A 23,794-nucleotide genomic window follows, 5' to 3' on the forward strand; every position below is an offset into this window, starting at 1 on the left:
AAAAAAAAAAAAAAAAGCTGGCTATAAAGTAAATTCCAAATCATAGCAACTCTGTAGGACAGTGTAGAACTGTCCCAATGCTATAAACCATTAGGGAAGTTGACTGCCTCATCTATTTCCTGCAGAGCAACAGGTGGGTTTGAACTGCTGCACTTTTGGTTAGCATCCCAATGCTTTAAATACAGTGCCAGCAGGGATCCTCTAAAGGAGAAGACTGTGAGACACATTGCTTTAGATTTCTTAACTATTACAAGCATACAGAAAATAAACCTCTAGGTATTGTTATTGAAGTATGTGGAAATCTCATAACTTGCTATGATAGTGGACACAAAATTTAAAAAAAGAAAAAACTCATTGGCAAAAGACTTCCATTAAGTATTTGTAAAAAGTGAACTTTACTGTGTATTTAATAACATTTATTACAAAACATTTAAAGAGGATGGGAAGAATGTAAACCTGTATTTCAGTAATAAGCTTTCATATTCCTTCAACTTCCTCTAAGTATACATATATATGTATAAATAAATTCTCATCACTTACCTCTCTTAATATTTCTGCTTGTACTTGTGGACTTATCTGAAGGACACGGGCAACGTCCTTCACAGTTAACAGAAATCTGTTTTCCTAAGACACATGCCTGATATTCTAGTTTGCACTGTATAAAGAGAGAAAGAAAAAAGTAGTTCAAATACATTTAGTTCTATCAATATAAAGTCAAAAACAGAAAGAAAAATAAATTTATGCATATAATTTGAAAATCTTCTCACTAGATTAAATATATCTAAGTGTATAAAAGGATCTCTGGTAGCGTAGTGCCTAAGACCCTTGATTGCTAACCAAAAGGCTGGTGGTTCAAACCCACCAGCCACTCCTCTGAAGGAAGGCTGCACAATCTACTTCCATAGTGATATCGCCTTGGAAACCCAAGGAGTAACTATGAGTCGGGGCCGACTCGACTGCACATAACAACAACAACAACAACAAGTGTATAAAGGTGAAATATTTTAGACTAATATATTACTAAGGAACTCTGGTGGTGTAGTAGATAAGACATTTGGCTGCTAACTAGAAGGCAGCAGTTCAAACCCACCAGCCACTCCATCAAGGAAACTGTAAGGAATTGCTTCAGGTGACATTTTGGTGAGCAGTCACTGAGAAATCTAATAGCATCTTAGACTTGTTTCTAGTTTGACAGCTTCTTTATATGAATTAAGTTCAGGCATTCGGAAACAAATGGACAGAGAGAAGACAGATTTTGACAATGTTTCTCTTGAGCCCCTCCTTACTTGGCTTTTAGTTGCATGAGTATGCATGTATTTTATCTTTCTCACTGGATTCTAAGTTTTCGGTACAGAGAGTATTTTCATTTAGCTTTTAGTAAATGACTTCCACATCACTGAACAGCTCATTTTATATCATCCTAGGTAAACAATTATAAAGTATAAATTTATGAAATGATGTATTTATGAAATAGTTCTACGGTTACTCATGGTTTCCAACAAAGATACTGCAATATCAATACACACACACACACAAAGAGAATAAACATACAAATTTATGTATAAAATAAACAAACTATTTACATAATTTGTATTAACATCTTTGTGGATGTATTTATATTTCATATATCATATATAATCCCGCCCATCCACTGTCACTGAAATAAGTCTAACTCATAGTCACCCTATAGGACAGAGTAGAACTGCCCCCTAGGGTTCCTGTTGTTGTTGTTGTTATGTGCCATCGAGTTGGCCCTGACTCATAGCAACCCCTCCTTGGGTTTCCGAGGCAGTATCACTACGGCAGTAGATTGCCCAACCTTCCTTCCGAGGAGTGGCTGGTGGGTTTGAACTTCCAGCCTTCTGATTTAGCAGTCAAGTGCCTTAGGCACTGTGCCCCAGAGCTCCTCCCTTAGGGTTCCTAAGGCTACAAATGTTATACTCCTTTTACTATGTTCATATTACATATATTTTGTATATGTATATATTCCATTTTTGTTTTGTTTTTATATGTGATGATGTTTTAAGTGCCCTCTTATCCTACTGTGTAAGTGATTTTTAGAGTTCCCCTTAGGTCATAAAGTTGCACAACTAAAAAGTCATAAAATGTTATTGTCATGTGCGTGTTGCTCAAGCCCGAGATTCTTTTGCATTCTTTTCTAGAAAGAAGGAGTATAGCATACCTCTAACTGGTGGTTTTATAACTACAGCATTAGGCACTTTGATGAGAATGATAACAGTGAACTTATGATTCTATTACACATGATATGGAATACGTGCTAGTTGAATAGTATAGAACAAAGAGCTCTCTACCTGAATTCAAATTTTAGGAGTATCATTTCCTATAAATGGAATTTGAGGCTAGTTTCTTAAATGTTCTCTGCCTTAGTTTTCCCATATGAATTAGAATAATAACACTTTTAGAGAGTTTTCAGAATTGAACAGCCAGCTTTCTCTCAGTTTAGTAACTGACATCAGCCATGTTCTTGGTATATGTTAATAAACATCTCAACTCAGCAAACACCAAGTAATCACAAATACTATGCAGCACATTTTGTTGCTTTCCAAATACCTGTCTAGAGGTTCAGTATGAATATCTTTATTTCATGTTGAAAATAATTTTTGTACTGGGCATTTGACATGATTAAAAAAAAATTGTAAACCTGCAAAAAACCTCCATCTTTTAAAAGGCAGTGATCACTTTCCTACTTTAAAATAAATAAATCTTGCTAATGCTGAAGTAAAGTGATTTTGTTAGTGTCTACCTAAATAATTTACTCAGTGCTTATTATTTCAAAATTAAATAGAAAAAGACTTGCTGTCTCCATTTGCCAAATGTTCTAGCTACTAACACATTACTCACATCAGTATACAATTTTCTTCATGGCTAAATAATTTTTTAATGGACAGGCAAATTTCATGACTAGATCTTCAACAAAAAGCTATTAGTTAAGTTTAATAAATTTGTAGTGGTATAGTGGTCCTTTTTTGAGTAACAGAATGTTTTGAAGGTGTCATTTTTTTCATTATTAAATTTTTCAACAATTGAGAAAATAATTTTGTTTTATAAAATTACACTGAATTTTAAATCTGATTAAAATGCCCAGTATTTAAATAAAAGAAGACATAAATACCTAAGCAATCACTTATGAAGTCTGGATCTTGTCATGTAAAAACTCTAACTCACAACATCATTTATAAATGAAATATAAGCAGACAATACCAAAAGTCGATATTAATTATAGCTGAGATGAGACTTTAAATTTTGGAAATATGATAGTTTTCTTCAAAGACATTTTAAGCTATACTCATTCAAATTTTAAATAGCTATTTTACTAGTAATTTGTAATATAAAAACAGTGTGGTTCTTATAAAACTTAAATATAAAAATACATAAACATTTACCCAAATCATAATATATATATATATATATAATATATATATACCTATGTATATCTATATATTTAATAGTTTATATATTTTATATGTATTTTATATGTATATGTGCATATACATATGTTGTTGTTGTTGTTAGGTGCTGTCGAGTTCTCTCTGACTCATAGCGACCTTATGCACAGCAGAACAAAACACCGCCCAGTCCTGAGTCAGCTGCATGATTCTTGCTATACTTGAGCCCATTGCCGCTACTACCATGTCAATCCATCTCATTGAGGGTGTTCCCCTTCTTCTTCAACCCTTCACCTTACCAAGCATTACATCCTTGTCTAGGCAATGGTCCCTTCTGATAACCTGACCAAAATATGTGAGACAAAGTCTGTTCATTCTTGCCTCCAAGAAGCATTCTGGCTGCACTTCCTCCAGGACAGACCTGTTACTTCTTTTAGCAGTCCACAGTACTTTCAGAATTCTTCGCCAACATCACAGCTCAAAAGCATCAACTCTTCTTCGGTCCTCCTTATTCACTGTCCAGCTCTCACATGCATATGAGGTGACTGAAAACACCATGGCTTGTGTCAGGGGCACCTTAATCCTCAAGGAAAAATCTTTGCTCTTCAGCACTGGAAAGAGATCCTTTGCAGCCAATTTGCCCAGTGCTATACGTGTCCTGATGTCCTGACTGCTGCTTCCAATGGGTATCCCATCAATTCATTGACATCAATTGCAGAACAAAGCAATGTGAAGTCTTTGACAAATTCAATCTTTTCTCTATTAATTGTAATGCTGCTTATAGGTCCAGTTGTGAGGATTTTTGCTTTCTTTATATTGAGATGTAATCTATACTGCATCACTGTATTCTTCAATCTTCATCAGTAAGTGCTTCAAATCATCCTCACTTTCATCAAGCAACGATGTGTCATCAGCATATCACAGGTTGTTAATGATTATTCCTCCAATTCTGATGTCACATTCTTCTTCATATAGTCCAGCCTCTCGAATTATTAGCTCAGCATATATATTGAATAAGTATGGTGAAAGGATACAAGCCTGACACACTCCCTTCTGGATTTTAAACCATGCAGTGTTCCCTTTTTCTGTTTCAATGACTGCCTCCTGGTCTACGTACAGGTTCCCCATAAGTACAATTAAGTATTCTGGAATTTACATTCTTCTCAATGTTCTCCACAATTTATGATCCACACAATCAAATGTTTTTGCATATTCAATAAAACACAAGTAAACATTGTCTGATATTCTTTGCTTTGAGCCAAGATCCATCTGACATCAGCAATGATATCCCTCTTTCCAAATCCTCTTCTGAAAGCAGCTTGTATTTATGGGAATTTCTCTGTCAATATACTACTCCAACCTTTTTTTGAATTATAATCAGTAAGATTTTACTTGCATGTGATATTAATGATGTTTTTATTGATAATTTCCACATTATGTGGGATCACCTTTCTTTGGAATGGGTACAAATATGGATCTCTTCCAGTCAGTTGTCCAGGTAGTAGCTGTCTTCCAAATCTCTTGGCATCACCAAGTGAGTGCCTCTAGCGTGGCATCTGTTTGTTCAAACATCTCAATGGGTATTCCATCAATTCCTTGAGCCTTGTTCTTCACCAGTTCTTTCAGTGCAGCATCGACTTCTTCCTTCAATACCATATGTTCTTGGACATATGCCACCTCCTAAAATGGATGAAGATCGACTTTTTTGGTACAGTGACTCTGTGTATTCCTTTCATCTTCTTTTGATGCTTACTGCATCATTTAATATTTTGCCCATAGAATCTTTCAATATTGCAATGTGAGGCTTAAGTTTTTTCCTCAGTTCTTTCAGCTTGAGAAATGCCGAGTGTGTTCTTCCCTTTTGGTTTTCTAACTCCAGGTCTTTGCACATTTCATTATAGTAATTGGCTTTGTCTGCTCAAGCTGCTCTTTGAAATCTTCTATTCAGCTCTTTTATCTTGTCATTTCTTCCATTTGCTTTAGCTACTCTTCAGTCAAGGACAAGAGTTTCTTCTGACATCCATTTTGGTCTTTTCTTTCTTTCTCATCTTTTTAATGACCTCTTGTTTTCTTCATGGATGGTGCTTTTGATGTCATCCCACAAGTCTTCTGGTTTTCGGTCATGGTGTTCAATGGATCAAATCCATTCTTTAGACGGTCTACAAATTCAGGAAGAATATATTCAAGGTCATTTTTACTCTCTTGGACTTGTTTTAATTGTCTTCAAGTTCAAGTTGAACTTGCATATGAGCAGTTGATGGTTTGTTCCACAATCAGCTCCTGGCCTGGATTTGGCTGAAGATAATGAGCTTTTCCATCTCCTCTTGCCACAGATGTAGTCAATCTGATTCCTGTGTACTCCATCTGGTGAAGTCCATGTGAATAGCTGCTGTTTGTGTTGTTGAAAAAAAGATATTTGCAATGAATAAGTCATTGGTCTTGCAAAATTCTATCACACAACCTCCAGTATTATTTCTGTCACCAAGGCTATATTTTCCAGCAACCAGTGATTCTTCTTTGTTTCCAACTTTTGCATTCCAATCACCTGTGATAAGCAACATATCTTGATTGCATGTTTGGTCAATTTCAGACTGCAGAAGTTGATAAAAATCTTCACTTTCTTCATATTTGGCTTTGGTGGTTAGTGCATAAATTTGAATAATAGTAGTAGTAATGGAGGAGCTCTGGTAGCATAGTGGCTAAAGCACTTGACTGCTAACCAGGAGGCTGGCGGTTCAAACCCACAGCCACTCCTGGGAAGGAAGGTTGGGCAATCCTACTTCCGTAGTGATACTGCCTCGGAAACCCAAGGAGGGGTCGCTATGAGTCGGGACTGACTCCACGACACATAACAACAACAACAACAACAGTAGTAATGGGTCTTCGTTGTAGAAGTATAGATATTATCCTATCACTGACAGCATTGTACTTCAGGACAGACCTTGAAACATCCTTTGTGATGATGAATGCCATGCCATTCAATTTGTCATTTCTGGCATAGTAGATCATATAATTGTCTGATTCAAAATGGCCAAAACTTTTCCATTTCAGCTCACTAATACCTAGGATATCAATCTTTATGCATTCCATTTCATTTCTGACAACTTCCAATTTTCCTAGATTCATACTTTGTACATTCCATGTTCTGATGATTAATGGATGTTTGCAGCTGTTTCTCCTCAATTTGAGTTGTGCCACATCAGCACATGGAGGTCCTGAAAGCCTTACTTTACCCATTTCATTAAGGTTGGTTATACTCTGATGAGGCATTCTTTCCCAGTCCTATATTCAGTGCCTTCTGACCCAAGGAGCTCATCTTCCTGTACTGTGTTGGCCATCGTTTATAAGCTATCCATAAAGTTAGCCATTAATGTATCTGTTTCTCTGCTATTCATAAGGTTTTCCCTGACCAATTTTTGAGAAGTGTATGGCCTCCTCCTTCTTCCTAGTCTGTCTTAGTCTGTAAGCTGTGTTGAAACCTGTGGAACATGTGCAACTCTGCTGGTGTCTGAAACACCAGTGGCACAGCCTCAAGCCTCACAGCAACAAGCCTCACAGGATGACAAAGTGATAGACAAATTTGTCTCCCTTAACTGTTGGAAACCTCTTCACCCTCTCCTTACCTAATTCCTACCTGGAACCTGCCACTCTGTGGTCCATGGCCCTCCCTCCTTTTCCTGGCTCTAGGGGGCTTGGGGCCTGCCTTGCCTCCCACCCCTTCTTTACCTGGATATGCTGCCACTTCTGAGGTCTCCTCTATACATATATACATATACATATTTGTATATACATGTGTGCATACACATATGTATATATACATATGTGTATCTATATATACATGTATATATATACACACGTGTGTGTGTGTGTGTATATATATATATATATATATATATATATATATATGTATGTATATAAAGTACATAAACTATTCCAAGAAAAACAAAAACTTCACTTCCATTGAGTCAATTCCAAATCATAGCAACCCCCTTTGGGTTTCTAAGGCTATAAATCTTTATGGAAGCAGATTGCCTCTTCATTCTTTTGTGGAGTGGCTGATGAGTTCAAACCATTGACTTTCTGGTTAGAAGCCAAATCTTTAACTAGTACACCACCATAGCTCTTTATATAAACTATTAGTTTATTTTAAAAAGAATCACATATTTTCTGTTTGAAAGTTGACAATTTATGTTATATATTTTTACTGGCTCAGGAAAATAATTTATAAGGAAAGAATGTGAATTATGTAATGTTTTAACTTTTCATCTTTTTTTATTGCCTTCTACTTAGCTTTCCTAGGGATAATGTATGAAAAAAATTAAAGATATTTTTAAGATTTACATGGTATGATAAAATTATATCTTTGCAAAATAATTACTTTATAAATTAAAGATTTTCTCTTTTCAAAGTGATTCCACCAAACATCTTTCTTCCTCTTGTGCGATTTCTTTTTTTTGTAAAGAGCATCAAAATCAGGTGTATAGTAAGTATACCCATGTGTATAAGCATACGATCCAGCTACTGCAATCAGAAAACCACTCAGCTTTATTTACCTATGGATTGATTTTGAAAAACAAAAAATAATTTTCATGAATCTTGATGAGGAATTATAGAATATTAAGACACATTAGAAATGCTACACTCAAGTATTTTTCAGCTGCATCAACTGATTGCATTCCTAATTAATAATGATCAATTTACTTAATTATCATAAAGCTGAAATATTTATACAGGTATAAGTGAACTAAAATATCACATAAAGGTCACACTCATTAGTCTTTAATTACTGAAAATGCAAATACCATAGAGAAAGCTATGATAAATGCATTCCTGATTATCCAAAACCCTGAACATTAAGAAAATGTAATTATGAGTATTAAAAAAACCATGATTTCAGGATGCTCTTTTCAATATTCAATACTGATACTGGCCACTGAGTATTTGTTTATAACCATTTGTTTAGAAACAAGATCAATGAAGAAAATACCATAGGAGATATTGGACTTTGCACAGAAAGTACCCTAATTTTCAGCATGAATAAATAGTGAGACAGGCTTTTGACAACAGTATTCAAGTTTTCAGCCAAGGTTGATGGTTTAGACTAGAAGTATAGCAAGTATTGTGAGGCTGGGGCTGGACCAAGCAGTGTTTCGTTCTGTTGTGCATAGGGTCACTTTGAGTTGGAGCTGATTTGATAGGACCTGACAACAACAACATATATTTTAAAAAATATATTTTACATGTGAATCTTTTAATGCTTTCACAATTTGATCAAGAATATATGGTTGAGTTTGAATTTGCACACTATTTTATATGATCTGGCTAATAACCTTAAAAGTTTGTCAGTTTGAATCCACCCCACAGCTCCATGGAAGAAAGGCATGGTGAACTCTTCCAATAAAGATTACAGACAAGAAAGCCCTATGAAGTAGTTCTACTTTATATCACATCGGATCACCATGTATCTGAGGCTGAATTGATGGCAGCTAACAACAGTAACAACACAGGAGCTCTGGAAGCATAGTGCCTAAGGCACTTGACTGCTAACCAGAAGGCTGGAGGTTCAAATCCACCAGCCACTCCTCGGAAGGAAGATGGGGCAATCTACTTCCGTAGTAAGACTGCCTAGGAAACCCAAGGAGGGGTCACTATGAGTCGGGTCCGACTCGACGGTACATAACAACAACAACAACAACTGTAACACAGGAGCCCAAGTATATAATTAGTGATTAGGTAAAACATAACAGCAATGTTCAATTTCATATTGTACCTACAAAATTTTTTATTCAAGTAAGAAAAATCTTTGAGAAATATGGACCATAATGAATAAGGTTTTGTGTTAATCTACCTTGGGACTGAATTATATATTGTATATCTTTAATATCTTGGACAAACAATATCATATACATAATTTGAGTTCTATGGTTAGTCTTTCTTATATTCAGCTATATTTCTGTTACTTGTCATCATGTTGATTCCGACTTATGATGGCTCATGTGTGGAGGAGAATTGTTCCATACGGTTTTCAAGACTGTGACTTTCAGAAGCAGTGTCAGACCTATCTTCACAGGTACCTCTGGGTAGGTTCTAACCTGAACTAATGGTTCTTCTTGTTGTTATATGCCGTCGAGTCAGCCCCAACTAGTAGCTAAGTGTTTAACCTATTCACTCACCCTTGGACTCTGTTCTAGGTAATCCTTTTACAATCAAGCCCTGTCCACTTGAGTTCCTCTGATCCTCACTCTGGTGTTTCCCATACAAAGACAAACAGAGGGGGGTGGGAAATAATTGATAGAGCCTTGAATCCATTTATTCATCAACTGAGATTTATCTTTTACATAAATATATCATAATTACACATATATATCAAAGCAGGAATCAAACATAGTAACAACAACATTTTAATAAGCCTAATAACCATAATTAGGAAAAAGGTGAGGCAGTCAGTCTACTTCTGCAAAAAATTACAGCCTTGGAAAACATATGGGGTTTTCTACTCTGTGCTGTGAGAGTTGGAATTGACTCGATAGCAGTGGGTTTATGCAATATAATGGATACTACACCATCGTTTTATCTTTTTAACACTTTATCTTTCATCAAGGAATAATACCCTGCTTAATTTTCTTTTTCTCACCAGTAATTTTAATAGGGAAACTTCTTTTTTCACTACAAAATTCTTTATATAATACTTTCCTCACCAGAAGAGGAGAGTCAGGTGACACAATGCAGGCCAGAATCATTTTCCTAACACTCTTACAAAAGAGCGAAGATGGGCTTGACCTTTGCAGAGGGAAATGTAACAGATGTCAACACAGAGGCTTCTAAGGAAAATTAAAATGAGAAAAACACCAGTTGAGTCTTGAGAATACCAAAATTTTTAACACACCCAGTTCTAAAGGCTCCTTGGTATGCTACTAATTTCTACTACGTAGCTTATATATTCTATTTCAAATTGTTCGTATGAGGCATGAAAGTTTGCTTATGATTACCAATATTTTAAAGCACTTTTGCTGTTGTTGTGTGCCCTCGAGTCAAACCCGACTCATAGCGACCCCTCCTTGGGTTTCTGAGGCAGTATCACTATGGAAGTAGATTGCCCAACCTTCCTTCTCCAAGGAGCGGCTGGTGGGTTTGAACCACTAGCCTTCAGGTTAGCAGTCAAGTGCTTTAAAGGACTAGTTGAACTAAAAAAGAGCCTGGGTGGTACAATGGTTAAGCACTTGGCTGCTAACTGAAAGACTGTGTAAGAACCTACCAACAAACATTTTACAGAAGACCTGAGAAATTGCTTCTGCAAAGATTGTTGTTGTTGTTATTGTTATGTGCCGTCGAGTCGGACCTGACTCACAGTGACCCCTCCTTGGGCTTCCAAGGCAGTATCACTATGGAAGTAGATTGCTCTATCCTCCTTCAGAGGAGTAGCTGGTGGGTTCGAACCGCCAGCCTTCTGGTTAGCAGTCAAGTGCCTTAGGCACTACACTACCAGAGCTCCTTCTATAAAGATTACAGCATGGAAAATTCCATGTGGGCAGTTCTAATATAGTATCACTATGAGGCAGAATGGACTCAAACTATGAGTCAGAATCAACTCAAGACAAAACAACAGTGTTATTAAAGTTAAATGAATTGAGATGGGAGTCTCTGGGTGGCACATACAATTAGGTACTCAACTATTAACCAAACAGTTTGGTGGTTTACACCCACCCAGAGAAGCTGTGGAATTAAAATCTGGTAGCGTGCTTCTGAAAGGTAACAGCCTTGAAAAGGCTATGGAGTACAGTTCTTGCACAGATTGGGTCATCATGTGTTGGAATCCACTTGACAGCAGCTGGTTTCAGCTGTGGAGGTGAGATGAGGGGATGGAAGTAAGGATTTCTTCAACCCAGGCTAATAAGTTAATAATCCTTGTCACATAATCATAAACCAGTTAAAATATTGTTTCAATTGGTAAGGGTATGTGATCAAATATAACTGAAGAAAAAATGAGCAACAAAGTATCACCAAACCCATACTTTGCAAGCACATCCTCTTTGATGTATATCCTCTCAACTAGTCTATTGCCAAACAGAAATTATTATTACAGATATTTTACATTTTTCTACAATTAAACACATTTCAAAATATACATCAAAACCATTCATTTGACACAAATTTTACAATAGCTTGTAGATCAACATCAGAATATGCCAAAGAAAAATAATCTTGCCAAAGTGTTTATAAACTCAGTACTGTATGCAATAATAGCTTTAGATAGTGTCCCTTAAAAGACCATGTAAGCATGTTTACAGAGAGGTGGAATTGCTGATTTGCATTCTACCTTAAATTCTATATTAATTGAATCAGAAGTTGCCCAAGATTGAATTAACTTATTTCAAAATTACTTTTTCATTATCTAATATATTACATGGGAGTTCTGTAGCGTAGTGCCTAAGGCACTTGACTGCTTATCAGAAGGCTGGCGGTTCAACCCCCCAGCCACTCCTCGGAAGGAATATGGGGCAATCTACTTTCATGGTGATACTTCCTCAGAAACCCAAGGAAGGGTCCCTATGAGTCGGGTCCAAATCGACGGCACATAACAACAACAACAACAACAACAACACAATATATTACATAGGCTTTGATAGATGAAAACTCATAAAATTTTCCAGAAAGCTACAGAAGTGGCTAAAAATAACAAAAACTGGATTAGAAAAAAAAGTTCATGATGCCATATACTCTTGGAAATGAAAATGACATTTGAGCAGAAATTATGAAAAGTATATATTTTTAAAAAAGAAAAATAGAAATAAGCAACAAAGGATAAACTTTAAAATAACTTACAAGGAGATGTATGATTTGGGACAGAAGGATAAATTTAGCTGATATGAGAGACTCTGAAGACCTCAAAATAGTAGATGATTTCAGCAATTATATAAACATGAGAGTATTTAAATATGTTATCTTGTGCATATTTTTCATATTTATATAACTTACATGCTTAAATTTTTATACTGACTTTTTTTTTTTTATTGTGCTTTGTTGTTGTTGTTATGTTGTTATTTGCCGTCGAGTCGGCCCCGACTCATAGCGACCCCTCCTTGGGTTTCCGAGGCAGTATCACTACGGAAGTAGGATTGCCCAACCTTCCTTCCGAGGAGTGGCTGGTGGATTTGAACCGCCAGCCTTCTGGTTAACAGTCAAGTGCCTTAGCCACTATGCTACCAGAGCTCCCTATTGTGCTTTAGGCACAATAAAATTTGTTTTACATTCAACATTTCATGTATGTTTGGTTTTCATGTACTCCCCAATTACCAACCCCAACCCTAACCCACTCTCTTCCTCTCCCTTCTCAGTACTCCACCCCCTCTCTGTGCCCTTCTTAGTTATACATGCCTGTCTATCCTACTTTTCCTCCATGTGAATGTTGCCCCTCTGGCCGATTGCTCCAAGGGACATATCTCCAAAGAGTATGTGGGTGTATCGTCCTGTGTTGAGTGGTCTGTGTGTATGCCTTATTACTACTGGGCTGAGAGCCAGCCCTTGAGTGTGAGTTTTATCCAAGGCTCAAAGTGTATCCCAGGGCCATAGTCTTGCGGGTCCCACAAGACACCATCCTACCAGTAATTCTCATCATTATTGCATTTTTGGATTTTGTTTCATGTTTTTCCTCCCACTCTATCAAGGATCTCCAGTTTTGATCCCTTCCCAAGTCATTGACATTGGTAACCGGGCACCATCTAGTTTTTCTGGTCTCGAGGTCCATCATGTCCTAGGACTGATTGCTGCCCAATGCCCTTGGTTTTTTGCACTCTTCTTCGCTTTGGACAATAGGAGACAAATAGCTGCATCTTAGATGGTCGCTTGAAAGCTTTTAAGACCCCAGAAGCTACTCACTAATGTAGGTTGTGGAACAAGATTTTTATGTATTGTTTTGCCAAATGAGTCTAGTGTCCCCCAGTACTATGGTCCTGCACCAATAGATCTTTTGGATCTCTCTCCCACAGTGTCTGGCTGTCTGTGAGGGATTGCTAATATGTCTGTCTTCTGTTGTTTCTGTAAGGATTGTGGGTATTTTGTATCACTGATATCTGTGCAAAATTAGCCTCAGCTGAATCTATTCTTGGTCTAGATTATAATCCTGTTCACTGATCCCCATCTGATATTCTCAATTGCCCATGTGTTTGTCTATAGCCTGGTGTTTGGAGTTAATGGTAATGCAGTATTGTGGATGTACTGGTATTAGACTCTGTCTCTATCTTATGTGCACAATTCGGTGTCCTCCTTTTCCCCAATGTTATTATAGTGGTCACAGACTCTTTCCATTCCAAATCTCCCCTTACCCACCTCAGCTTGTGGCCCTTAACTAGCCCAAAATTATCCCCTCCCCATTCCTCCCCAGTAACCTACAAAGTGAGTTCCCTTCCTTAAGCAAACGCGTCCTTGTCTTTTTACAGTAATGGACTCATACAATATTTGTCCTTCTGTGATTGACTTATTTCACTGAGCATAATTTCCTCCAGGTTCATCCATGTTGTGAGATGATTCTTATATCCTTCATTGTTCTTTAATGCACTACAGTATTCCATTCTGTGAATGTATCATAGTTTGGTTATCCAGTCATCTGTTGATGAACATCTAGGTTGTTTCCACCCCTTTGCTACAGTGAATTGTGCTGCGATGAACATGGCTGTGCATATGTCTGTGTCCTGTCTCTCACCTCTTTAGGATATATTCCTAATAATAGAATTGCTGGGTCAAATGGTATTTCTATTTTCAGTCTTTTTTAAGGAAGTGCCATACCATATGCCACAATGGTTATACCATTTTACAGTCCCACCAACAGTGTATGAGAGTTCCAATTTCTCTGCAGCCTTGCCAGCATTTGTTCTTTTCTGTCTGCTATTATTGCTGGGGTGAGAAAATATCTCATCATTGTTTCGATTGGCATCTCTGTAATGGCTAAAGATAGTGAGCAATTCCTCATGTGTTTGTTGGCCACCAGCATATCATCTTTAGTGAAGTGTCTGTTCATGTCTCTTGCCTGTTTTTGAATTGGATTATTTGTCTTTTTGGTGTTGAAGTGCTTTAAGTTTTCTATAGATTTTGGAGATAAGACCTTTGTCAGATATGCCATAGGCTAATACTTCCTCCCAATTTGTAGGTTCTCTTTTTACCCTTTTGATGAAGTCTTTCAATGCATATAAGAATTTAATTTTTAAAAGGTCTGTCATCTAGCTTCTCTTCCACCTCCTGTGCATTTTGGGTTATGTTTGATAGTTGATTTATACTGTAAATTAGGGCCCCTAGATTTGCCCCTATTTTATCTTTGATGAATTTTATAGTTTGGGGTTTTACATTTAGGTCTTTGATCCAGGCCTGAGTTTGTTTTTGTGTACGGGGTGAGTTATGGATCTTCACTCATTTTTTTGCAAGTTGATATCCAGTTTTGCCAGCACCATTTGTTAAAGAGGCTATCTCCCCATTTAATTGGTTTTGGACATTTGTCAAAAATTAGCTGTCCATAAACAGATGGGTCTATTTCTGGGTTTTTGATTCTATTACATTGGTCAATCTGTCTATCATTGTACCAATACCATACTGTTTTGACTGCTGTGGCTGTATAGCAGGTTTTGAGATCCAGAAATGTGAGATCTCCCACTTTGTTCTTCTTCTACAGTAGTGCTCTGCTTATCCAAGGTCTCTTTCCTTTCCATATTAAGTTAGTAATTGTTTTTTCCATGTCCTTAAAGAAAAATTGTTGGTTTCTGGGTTGGGATTGAATTAAATGTGTAATTTGCTATGGGTAGTATTGACATTTTCACAATATTCAGTCTTCCGATCCAGGAACAAGGTAAGTTCTTCCATTTATGTTGATCCCTTGTTGTCTCCTGTAGTAGTGTTTTACAGTTTTCTTTGTATACATCTTTTGTGTCTCTGGTAAGATTTATTCCTAGATATTTTATCTTTTTAGTAGCTATTATAAGTGGTATTGCTTCCCTTATTTCTTATTTAGACATCTCTTTGTTGGTGTAGAGGAATCCAACTGATTTTTGTATGTTGACTTTGTATCCCGCCATTTTGCTGAACCTATTAGTTCTAGTAGTTTTTTTTTTTTTTTTTTTTTTTTTTTTGCTGAGTCTCTTGGGTTTTCTGTGTATAGGATCATGTCATCTGCAAATGGAGATACCTTTACTTCCTGTTAGCCAATTTGGATGACTTTTATTTCACTTTCTTGCCTTATTGCCCTGGCTAGGACATCCAATGCAATGTTAAATAGGAGTGGTGATAGAGGACATCCCTGTCTGGTTTCCATTCATAAGGAGAATGCTTTGAGTATTTCTCTGTTAATAATAATTTTGGCCATTGGTTTTTCATATATGCCCTTTATTATGTTGAGGAGTTTCCTTTCTATCCTTATTTTGCTGAGAGTTCTGAACAGGAACTGGTGTTGGATTTTATCAAATCCCTTCTCTGTGTTGACTAATACAATCATCTGTTTGCTTTGTTTTGTTTTGTTTATGTGGTGCATTACACTGATTGTTTTTCTGATGTTGAACCATCCTTGAATACCAGATATGAATCCCACTTGGTCATGATGTATTATTTTTTTGATACGTTGTTGGATTCTGTTAGCTAGGATTTTGTTGAAAATTTTTTGCATCTATATTCATGAGGTATATTGATCTGTAGCTTCCCTTTTTAGTGGTGTCTTTACCTGCTTTAAGTATAGTGTTATGCTTGCTTCATAAAATGAGTTTTGAAATATTCCATCTTTTTCTATGTTCTGGAATAGCTTGAGTAGTATAGATGTCAACTCGTCCCTGAATATTTGCTAAAATTCTCCATTGAAGCCATCAGGGCCAGGACTTTTTTCTTGTGGGTAGTTTTTATATAACCTGTTCAAATTTTCCTTTGCTATGGGTTTGTTCAAGTATTCTGTCTCTGAGTCGGATAATTTAGATAGGTCTTGTGTTTCTAGAAACTTGTCTTTCTCTTCTACGTTCTCGAATCTGTTGGAGTACAATTCTTTATAATATTCTGTTAGTATCTTTTTTATTTCAGTTGGTTCTGTTGTGAAGTCACTCTTTTTGTTTTTCCTTCTTGTTATTTTCATCTTTTCTTTTGTTAGATTCATGAATGGTTTGTCAATTTTGCTAATCTCTTCAAAGAACCAACTTCTTGTTTTGTTGATTTTCTCTATTGTTTTTTGTTTTGTTTTGTTTTGTTTTGTGTTTCATTTATTTCTGCTCTGATTTTCATTATTTCCTTGCTTCTAGATACTGTAGTATTCTTTTGTTGTTCTATTTCTAGTTGTTGGGGTTGTTGAGTTAGAGTGTTGATTTTGTTTCTTTCCTCTTTTTGATTTATGCACTTATTGCTATAAACTCTCCTCTGAGTACTGCTTTCTCTGTGTCCCATAGGTATTGGTATGATGTGTTTTCCTTCTCATTTGTTTCTAGGATTTATTTTTTTATTTCAGTTTTTTATGTTCTACTACCTAGTAGTTTTTGAGCAGTGAGTGGTTCAGCTTCCATATGTTTGATGCTTTTACTTTGCTCTTCCTATTACTAGTTTCTAACTTTATAGTATTGTGGTCTGAGAAGTATTGTAGTATTTCAATGCTTTTAAATTTATTGAGGCTTGTTTTATATTATATTAACATATTGTCTATTCTGAAGAAGGATCCATGTGCACTGGAGAAGAATGTGAACTGTGCTTTTGTTGGGTAACATGCTCTGTATATGTCTATGAGGTCAAGGTGGTTGATTATATTGGTTTATTTCAGTTTTTATATGTTCTATTACCCAGTAGTTTTTGAGCAGTGAGTAGTTCAGCTTCCATATGTTTGATGCTTTTACCTTGCTCTTCCTATTATTAATTTCTAATTTTATAGACTGTGGTCTGAGAAGATGCTTTGTAGTATTTCAATGTTTTTTTAATTTATTGAGTCTTGTTTTACATCCTAACATATGATCTATTCTGGAGAATGATCCATGTGCACTGGAGAAGAATGTGAATTGTGCTTTTGTTGGGTGTAGTGCTCTATATGTTTTTGTGGTTGAGTTGGTTGATTGTGTTGTTGAGTTTTTCTGTATCTTTGTTGAGTTTTTTTTCTGGTTGGTCTGTCCCTCCTTGAAAGTGGCATGTTAAAGTCTCCTACTACTATTGTAGAGTTGCCTATTTTCCCTTTCAATTCAATTATTATTTGCTTCATGCATTTGGAGTACTTTCATTCCGTGCATAGATATTTATTACAGTAATGTCTCCTTGGTCAATTTACCATTTCAGCATTAAAAGTGACCCTCTTTGTGTCTTATGCTGTTTTTTTACTTTAAAGTCTATTTTATCAGAAATTAATATTGCCACTCCTGCTCTTTTTTGGTTACTATTGGCTTGTTATTTTTTTTTCCACCTCTTAACTTTTAATGTGTTTTTATCTTTGTTTCTAAGGTGGGTCTCTTGTAGGCAGCATATTAATAGGTCTTCTTTTCTTATCCAGTCTGCCACTCTCTTTCTCTTGACTGGTGCATTTAGTCCATTTACATTGAGTGTAATTAGTGAAAGGTATACATTGATTGCTGTCATTCTCTTATGGTTTTTTTTTTTTTTTTGTCATATTGTTGGAGTTTCCTTGGTTCATGTAATTTTCTGTGCTGAGGTCATTTTGTTGTCAAATATTTCCTCTCTTTTCTTCTTTGTCACTGATTTTGTGCTTTCTAAGCCCATATGTTTTCCTTCTTTGTGGGTTTGCTTAGGGGGATTGTTAATTTTCTCTGTGGTTACTGTGTAGTGAATTCTTGTCTCAATTTTGGAACCGTCTGTTGTATAAAGTTATTGTCCTGTTTTCCTCTCCATTTGGAAGTTTTGTACCTAGAACTTTTATTTCCTCTACTTGGTTAGTTGCTGTTGTCATGTGCAAAGTGACTTCATTGTTTTTTTACTGTACAATTTTTATGGGCTGATTTTGACCATCTATTTCTGATTTGGTTTTAGTGCTGATGTCACATGTCCTGATCTTGTTGTTCTCTGTTGTGGGTTGTCTATTGGAAGGATTTCCTCAAACATTTCTTGTAGAGTTGGTCTGTTTTTCACAAAATCCCTTAATTTCTGTTTATCTGAGAACGGCTTGATTTTACTCTCTTATTTGATGGATAGTTTGGCTGGATATAGGATTCTTGGTTGGAAGTTCTTTTCCTTCAGTGTTTTATATATGTCATTCCATTGGCTTCTTGCCTGCATGGTTGCTGCTGGGTAATCAGAACTCAGCAAACTGTTTGACCATGGTAAGTGATATTTCTTTTTTCCCGGGCTGCTTGCAAGACTTTTTCTTTGTCTTTGCCTTTTGGTTTTGGAGAGTTTGATTATGATATGTCTTTGTGACTTCCTGTTGGGATTTATCCTGTTTGTGGTTCTTTGATCTCCTTGGCCTAATATCTTTTCTTACTTCATGATATGGGGAAAATTTTCTGTTAGTAAGTCCTCCACAATTTTCTCAGTGTTTTTTTTTTTTTTTCCCCCTGCCTCTTTTTGTTCTGGAATTCCAATGAGGTGTATGTTGTTTCTTTTCATGTCGTACCATGTAACTCTTAGGTTCTCTTCATTTCTCTTAAATATTTGTTCTCATTTTTCTTCACACAGACTGGTGTTAAGGGATTTATCTTCCAGTTGGGAAATGTGTTCTTCAGTAAGTTCTAGCCTATTCTTTTGTGCTTCTACTGTGTTGTGTAATTCTGTAATTTTAATATTCATCTTCTGGATTTAGAACTGCTGTTTTTGTATGAGTTCTGATTGTGCATTAATCTTGTTATTTTGTTTTTCAGTGGTTTTCCTGAGTTCTTCCAGGGAACTGTCTGTGTTTTCCTTGGTTCTGTTTGAGGTTTCCTTAAGCTGTTGTACAATTCTATAAACATATCTTCTAAATTCCTTCTCGGATAATTGTATTGCCTCCTCTTCCTCAGGGTTTAATTAGACTTTTGTTTGGGATTTTATTTCTATTTATCTTATTCTGTTTTTTTTTTTTTCCTGTTGTCTGTCTGTTTGATATCAGGTTGCTTGTTGCTTTCTAGATATTTTGAAGTTGTTGAATTTAACTGTTAGTTATGTATTGATTTGTTTTGTCTTGATTTTATGATTTAATATTTTTGCAAAGGTGAAGCAGGTATTGTGGTGGCTCAGTGTAGTTCTTCTGTTGGAAGAGGGCAGGGAGAGGCAGGGAAAGGAGGAATAAAAGGAAAAATAAAAGTGCTCCAAGGCACCTGTAGCATGCTACTGGTGTTTGGGGTCAGCTGCTGATGATTCGATGATGATTTTACACTGTCATTGACAGGCTTTTAGCTAACATTCAGCAAAGAACCCAATGGTTAGGGGGTTGTTACTTACTGCTAGGTTCAAACAACAACAACAACAACAAAAAAAATACTCTGGGTCCCTCCATAACAAAACGCTGTCCTGAAAAAGCTATACCCTGGACCTGTGCTGTGAGCTCATCTCAGGGCCCACCCACCTGTGGTGTGCTTCCCTTTCTGTTCTCAGTTCAGTGGCAACCTGAGCCAGAGGGGTTTCTGCTCCACCTCTCAGAATTGCCACCCTCCCACTTAGCACTGGTCCCAAAGTTACTGATAGAAGCAGGTGCTGAGGGCAGTTGTGTGGAGTGGCCACTGGTCCTCTGGTGCTCATGCTGCAATGCCCAGGGAGCCCTCTGATGCTCCTCCTCACCAGCTGGTGTGTTACAGGGCAGATTCATTTATTTTCATTCTTCCTGGCTTTTTACCCTGCCTCTCCCTCCTTTCTTCTCCTTCTCCACTAAATCTGGCCTTCTCCAATTTAATGAGCTGTTTGCAGCATGCTTTAACATGCTGCATCAAGTTTTTCAGACATTAAGATGCTAGAGGGAATAAATGTGTGGGCTACAGGTAAGATGTCATCCTCCTTCTGCCTTATATTGACTGTTTTAATTAACATGAAACATGAGTAAATGCTTTATTCATTATGCCAAGAAATAAGAGAAGTCTATTAGAAGTAAGCACTGTTCTGATAGCTAAGTAATATGGATTGAATTGTGCCCCTAATAAAGTCAAGAAGCCCTATCATCTGTACCTGTAAATATGACCCTTTTTGGAAATAGAATTTTTTCTTTAGTCATATTAATGAGGTCATACCAGAGCAGGGTAGGTCCTAAACTTAATCACTTCTGAATAGTGTTTTATAAAAACAATAGTGTAGACACATACCCAAAAGGCAGAAAAAAAAAATGCCATGGGAGGACCTTGTACAAGCAAAAGAATGTCAAGGATCACAGACTGATACAAGAAACTAGGATAGGGGTCCACAGAAGTAACCAAGACAGCCACGATCTGGTTTGGACTTCTAGACTCCCAAACTGTGTGAAGATAAATTTCTGTTCTTTAAAGTCACTCACTTTAAAATGATATTTTTTGTTATGGTGGCACTGTATAACTAAAACATGATTATATGTGCTGAATGATCAATGGTCCAGAGATATTCTTTGCATGGGTTGTTGTTATTAGGTGCTCTCATGTTAGCTCTGACTCATAGTGACCCTATGTACAAGAGAATGAAACACTACCCAGTTGTGTGTCATCCTCATAATCCTTGCTATGCATGAGCCCATTGTTGCATGCACTGTGTCAATCCATTTTGTTGAGTGTCTTCCCCTTTGTTACTGACCCTCTACTTTACAAATCATGATATTTTTCTCCAGATAATGGTCCCTTCTAACAACATGACTATAGTAAGCAAGATGAAATCTGGCCATTCTTGTTCCAAAAAGCATTTGGCTGCAATTATTCCAAGACAGAGTTGTTTCTTCTTCTGTAGTCCATGGTCTTTTCAGTATTTTTCACTCACATCATAAGTCAAAGGCATCGATTCTTCTTCAGTCTTCCTTATTTCTTGTCCAGCTTTCATATGCATATAAAGTGATTGAAAATACCATGGTTTGGGATAGGCACCACTTAGTATTCAAAGTCACATCTTTCCTTCTTAACATTTTAAAAAGATCTTCTGCAGCACATTTGCCAGTGTAATACAATGTCTGATTTCATGACTGCTGCTTCCAAGGGTGTTGACAGTGGATCCAAGTAAAACAAAATACTAACAATTCCAAACTTTTCTCTGTATACAGTAATGGTGCTTATTGGTCCAGTTGTGAAGGTATTGTTTTCTTTATGTTGAGGTATAATCCATACTGTAGATTGTAGTCTTTGATCTTCATCAGGAGATGCTTCAAGTCATCATCACTTTCAGCAAGCAGGGTTGTGTCATCTCTATATTGCAGGTTGTTATTGAGTCATCTTCCAATCCTGATGCCATATTCTTCTTTATATAGTCCACCTTCTCAGATTGTTTGCTCAGCACAGAGATTGAGTAAGTATGATGAAAGGATACAACCTCGATGTATACCCATCATGATTTTCAACCATGCAGTATCTCCATGTTCTATTTGAATGACAGTCTGTTTGGCTATGTACAGGTTCTTCATGAGCATAATGAATTGTTTTGGAATTCCCATTCTTTGCAATGTTATTCATAATTTGTTATGATCTACAAAGTCAAAAGCTTTTGCATAGTCAATAAAACACAGATAATCAACTTTCTGGTATTCTTTGCTTTCAGACAAGATACAACTGACACCAGCAATGATATCCCTCATTCTATGGCCTCTTCTGAACACTAGCTTGAATTTCTGGAAGATTCCTGTCAATGTACTGCTGCAACCATTTTTTAATTATCTTCAGAAAGATTTTCCTTGCATGAAGGAAGACTTGGCAAACTATTTCAATTAAGATTTACTGTCTCATAAACTCAAAGGGGGTTGCTATGCGTTGGAATTGAGTCAATGGCAGTAAGTTTGGTTTGGTGATATTAATGATATCGTTGGATAATTCGCTCTTTCTGTTTGATCACCTTTCTTTGGAATGGACACAAACATCAGTCTCTTCTAATCAGTTGACCAGGTAACTGTCTTCCAAATTTCCTGGAATAAAAGAGTAAGCACCTCGAGTGCTGCATCTGTTTGTTGAAACATCTCAATGGGTATTCAATCAATTCCTGAAGGCTTGTTTTTAACTAGTTCCTTCAGTTTACCTTAGACTTCTGTCCTCACTACCATTGATTCTGGATTACAGTGGAACATCAACCAATTCTGTTTTATACACTGACTTTGAGTATTTTTCCCACCTTCTTTCAATGCTTCCTGCATCATTAAATATTTTGCCCATAGAATTTTCAATATTGCAACGTGAGGCTTGATTTTTTTTTTTTTTTTTTTCAGTTCTTCCAGCATGAGGAATGAGAGCATGTTCTTCCCTATTGGTTTTCTAACTCCAGGTTATTGCACATTTCATTATAATACTTTACTTTGTTTTCTTGAGTTGCCCTTTAAAAGCTTTTGTTCAGCTCTTTTATCTCATCACTTCTTACATTCACTTTAGCTACTCTCTGTTCAAAAGCAATCTTCAGAGTTTCTTCTGACTTCCATTTTGGTCTTATATTCCTTCCCTGCCTTTTTAATGACCTTTTGCCTTTTTCATGGATGATGTTTTTGATGTCATCCCACAACTCATCTAGTTTTTGGTCATTTGTGTTTAATGTATCAAATCCATTCTTTGCATGGTGTCTAAATTCAGGTAGGATATAATCAAGGAGATCAGCACAGCTGTATCAGCCCCAACAATACAAGTGAGAAGAGACAACTCAGGGACGCCCAAAGAAGCAGGCAGGAAGAGCAGGAGAAAGGGGATTAAAAGCCAGGAAGCCAGACAGAGGAACAGTCAGCCACAGGGACCCAAGTGGGGGTGATACAAGAGGTCTCCAACAGCAAGACAAACTTGTCTGTTGGTTTGTCTTACTGTGGTGACATGTAGACGTGAGTTTTGAGGCTGAGCCTCTGGTGTTTAAAACCCAGCAAAATGCACCTGGTGCACAGGTAACAGCCCACAATACAGACTGAGACAGACTAGGAAGAAGGAAGAGGCCGTCCACTTCTCAAAGAATTGGCCAGGGAAAACCTTATGAAGAGCAAAAAAACACTGTTTGGTACATTACTGTGCACCTTTAGGAATAGTCTGTTTAAGCTAAGAGGCTCTCAAAATAGGACTGGAAAAGAGCTGAAACATCTGAGTGAACCCAGGCTTACTCATATGGATAAGAGAAAGCTTTCTAGACCTTCATTTGCTAATGTGGCACCACTCAAATTGAAGAGAAACAGCTGCAGACATCCATTAATCATTGGAACCTGGAAGTATGAATCTAGGAAAATTGGAAGTTCTCAAAAAGGAAATGGAACGCATAAAGATTGATATCCTCAGCATTAGTGAGCTGAAATGGACTGGTTTTGGCCATTTTGAATCAGACAACGATATGATCTACTATGCCAGGAATGA

The 23,794-nt window shown here is 36.7% G+C and overlaps 1 protein-coding gene across 1 annotated transcript in view; it reads right to left on the reverse strand.

The window, feature by feature from the left end:
* Positions 1–23,794, reverse strand: part of SPOCK3 (SPARC (osteonectin), cwcv and kazal like domains proteoglycan 3) — a 1,090,476-nt gene that overhangs the window by 329,996 nt on the left and 736,686 nt on the right. Inside the window, exon 6 of the mRNA XM_007953465.2 lies at positions 541–655. Coding sequence (XP_007951656.1) covers positions 541–655 — 115 coding nt within the window. The remainder of the gene's footprint in view (positions 1–540; positions 656–23,794) is intronic.

The sequence above is a fragment of the Orycteropus afer genome, unplaced genomic scaffold, assembly GCF_000298275.1.
Source record: "Orycteropus afer afer isolate SDZICR_OR568_19922 unplaced genomic scaffold, OryAfe1.0 scaffold00395, whole genome shotgun sequence".
Classification (NCBI taxonomy): Eukaryota; Metazoa; Chordata; class Mammalia; order Tubulidentata; family Orycteropodidae; genus Orycteropus; species Orycteropus afer.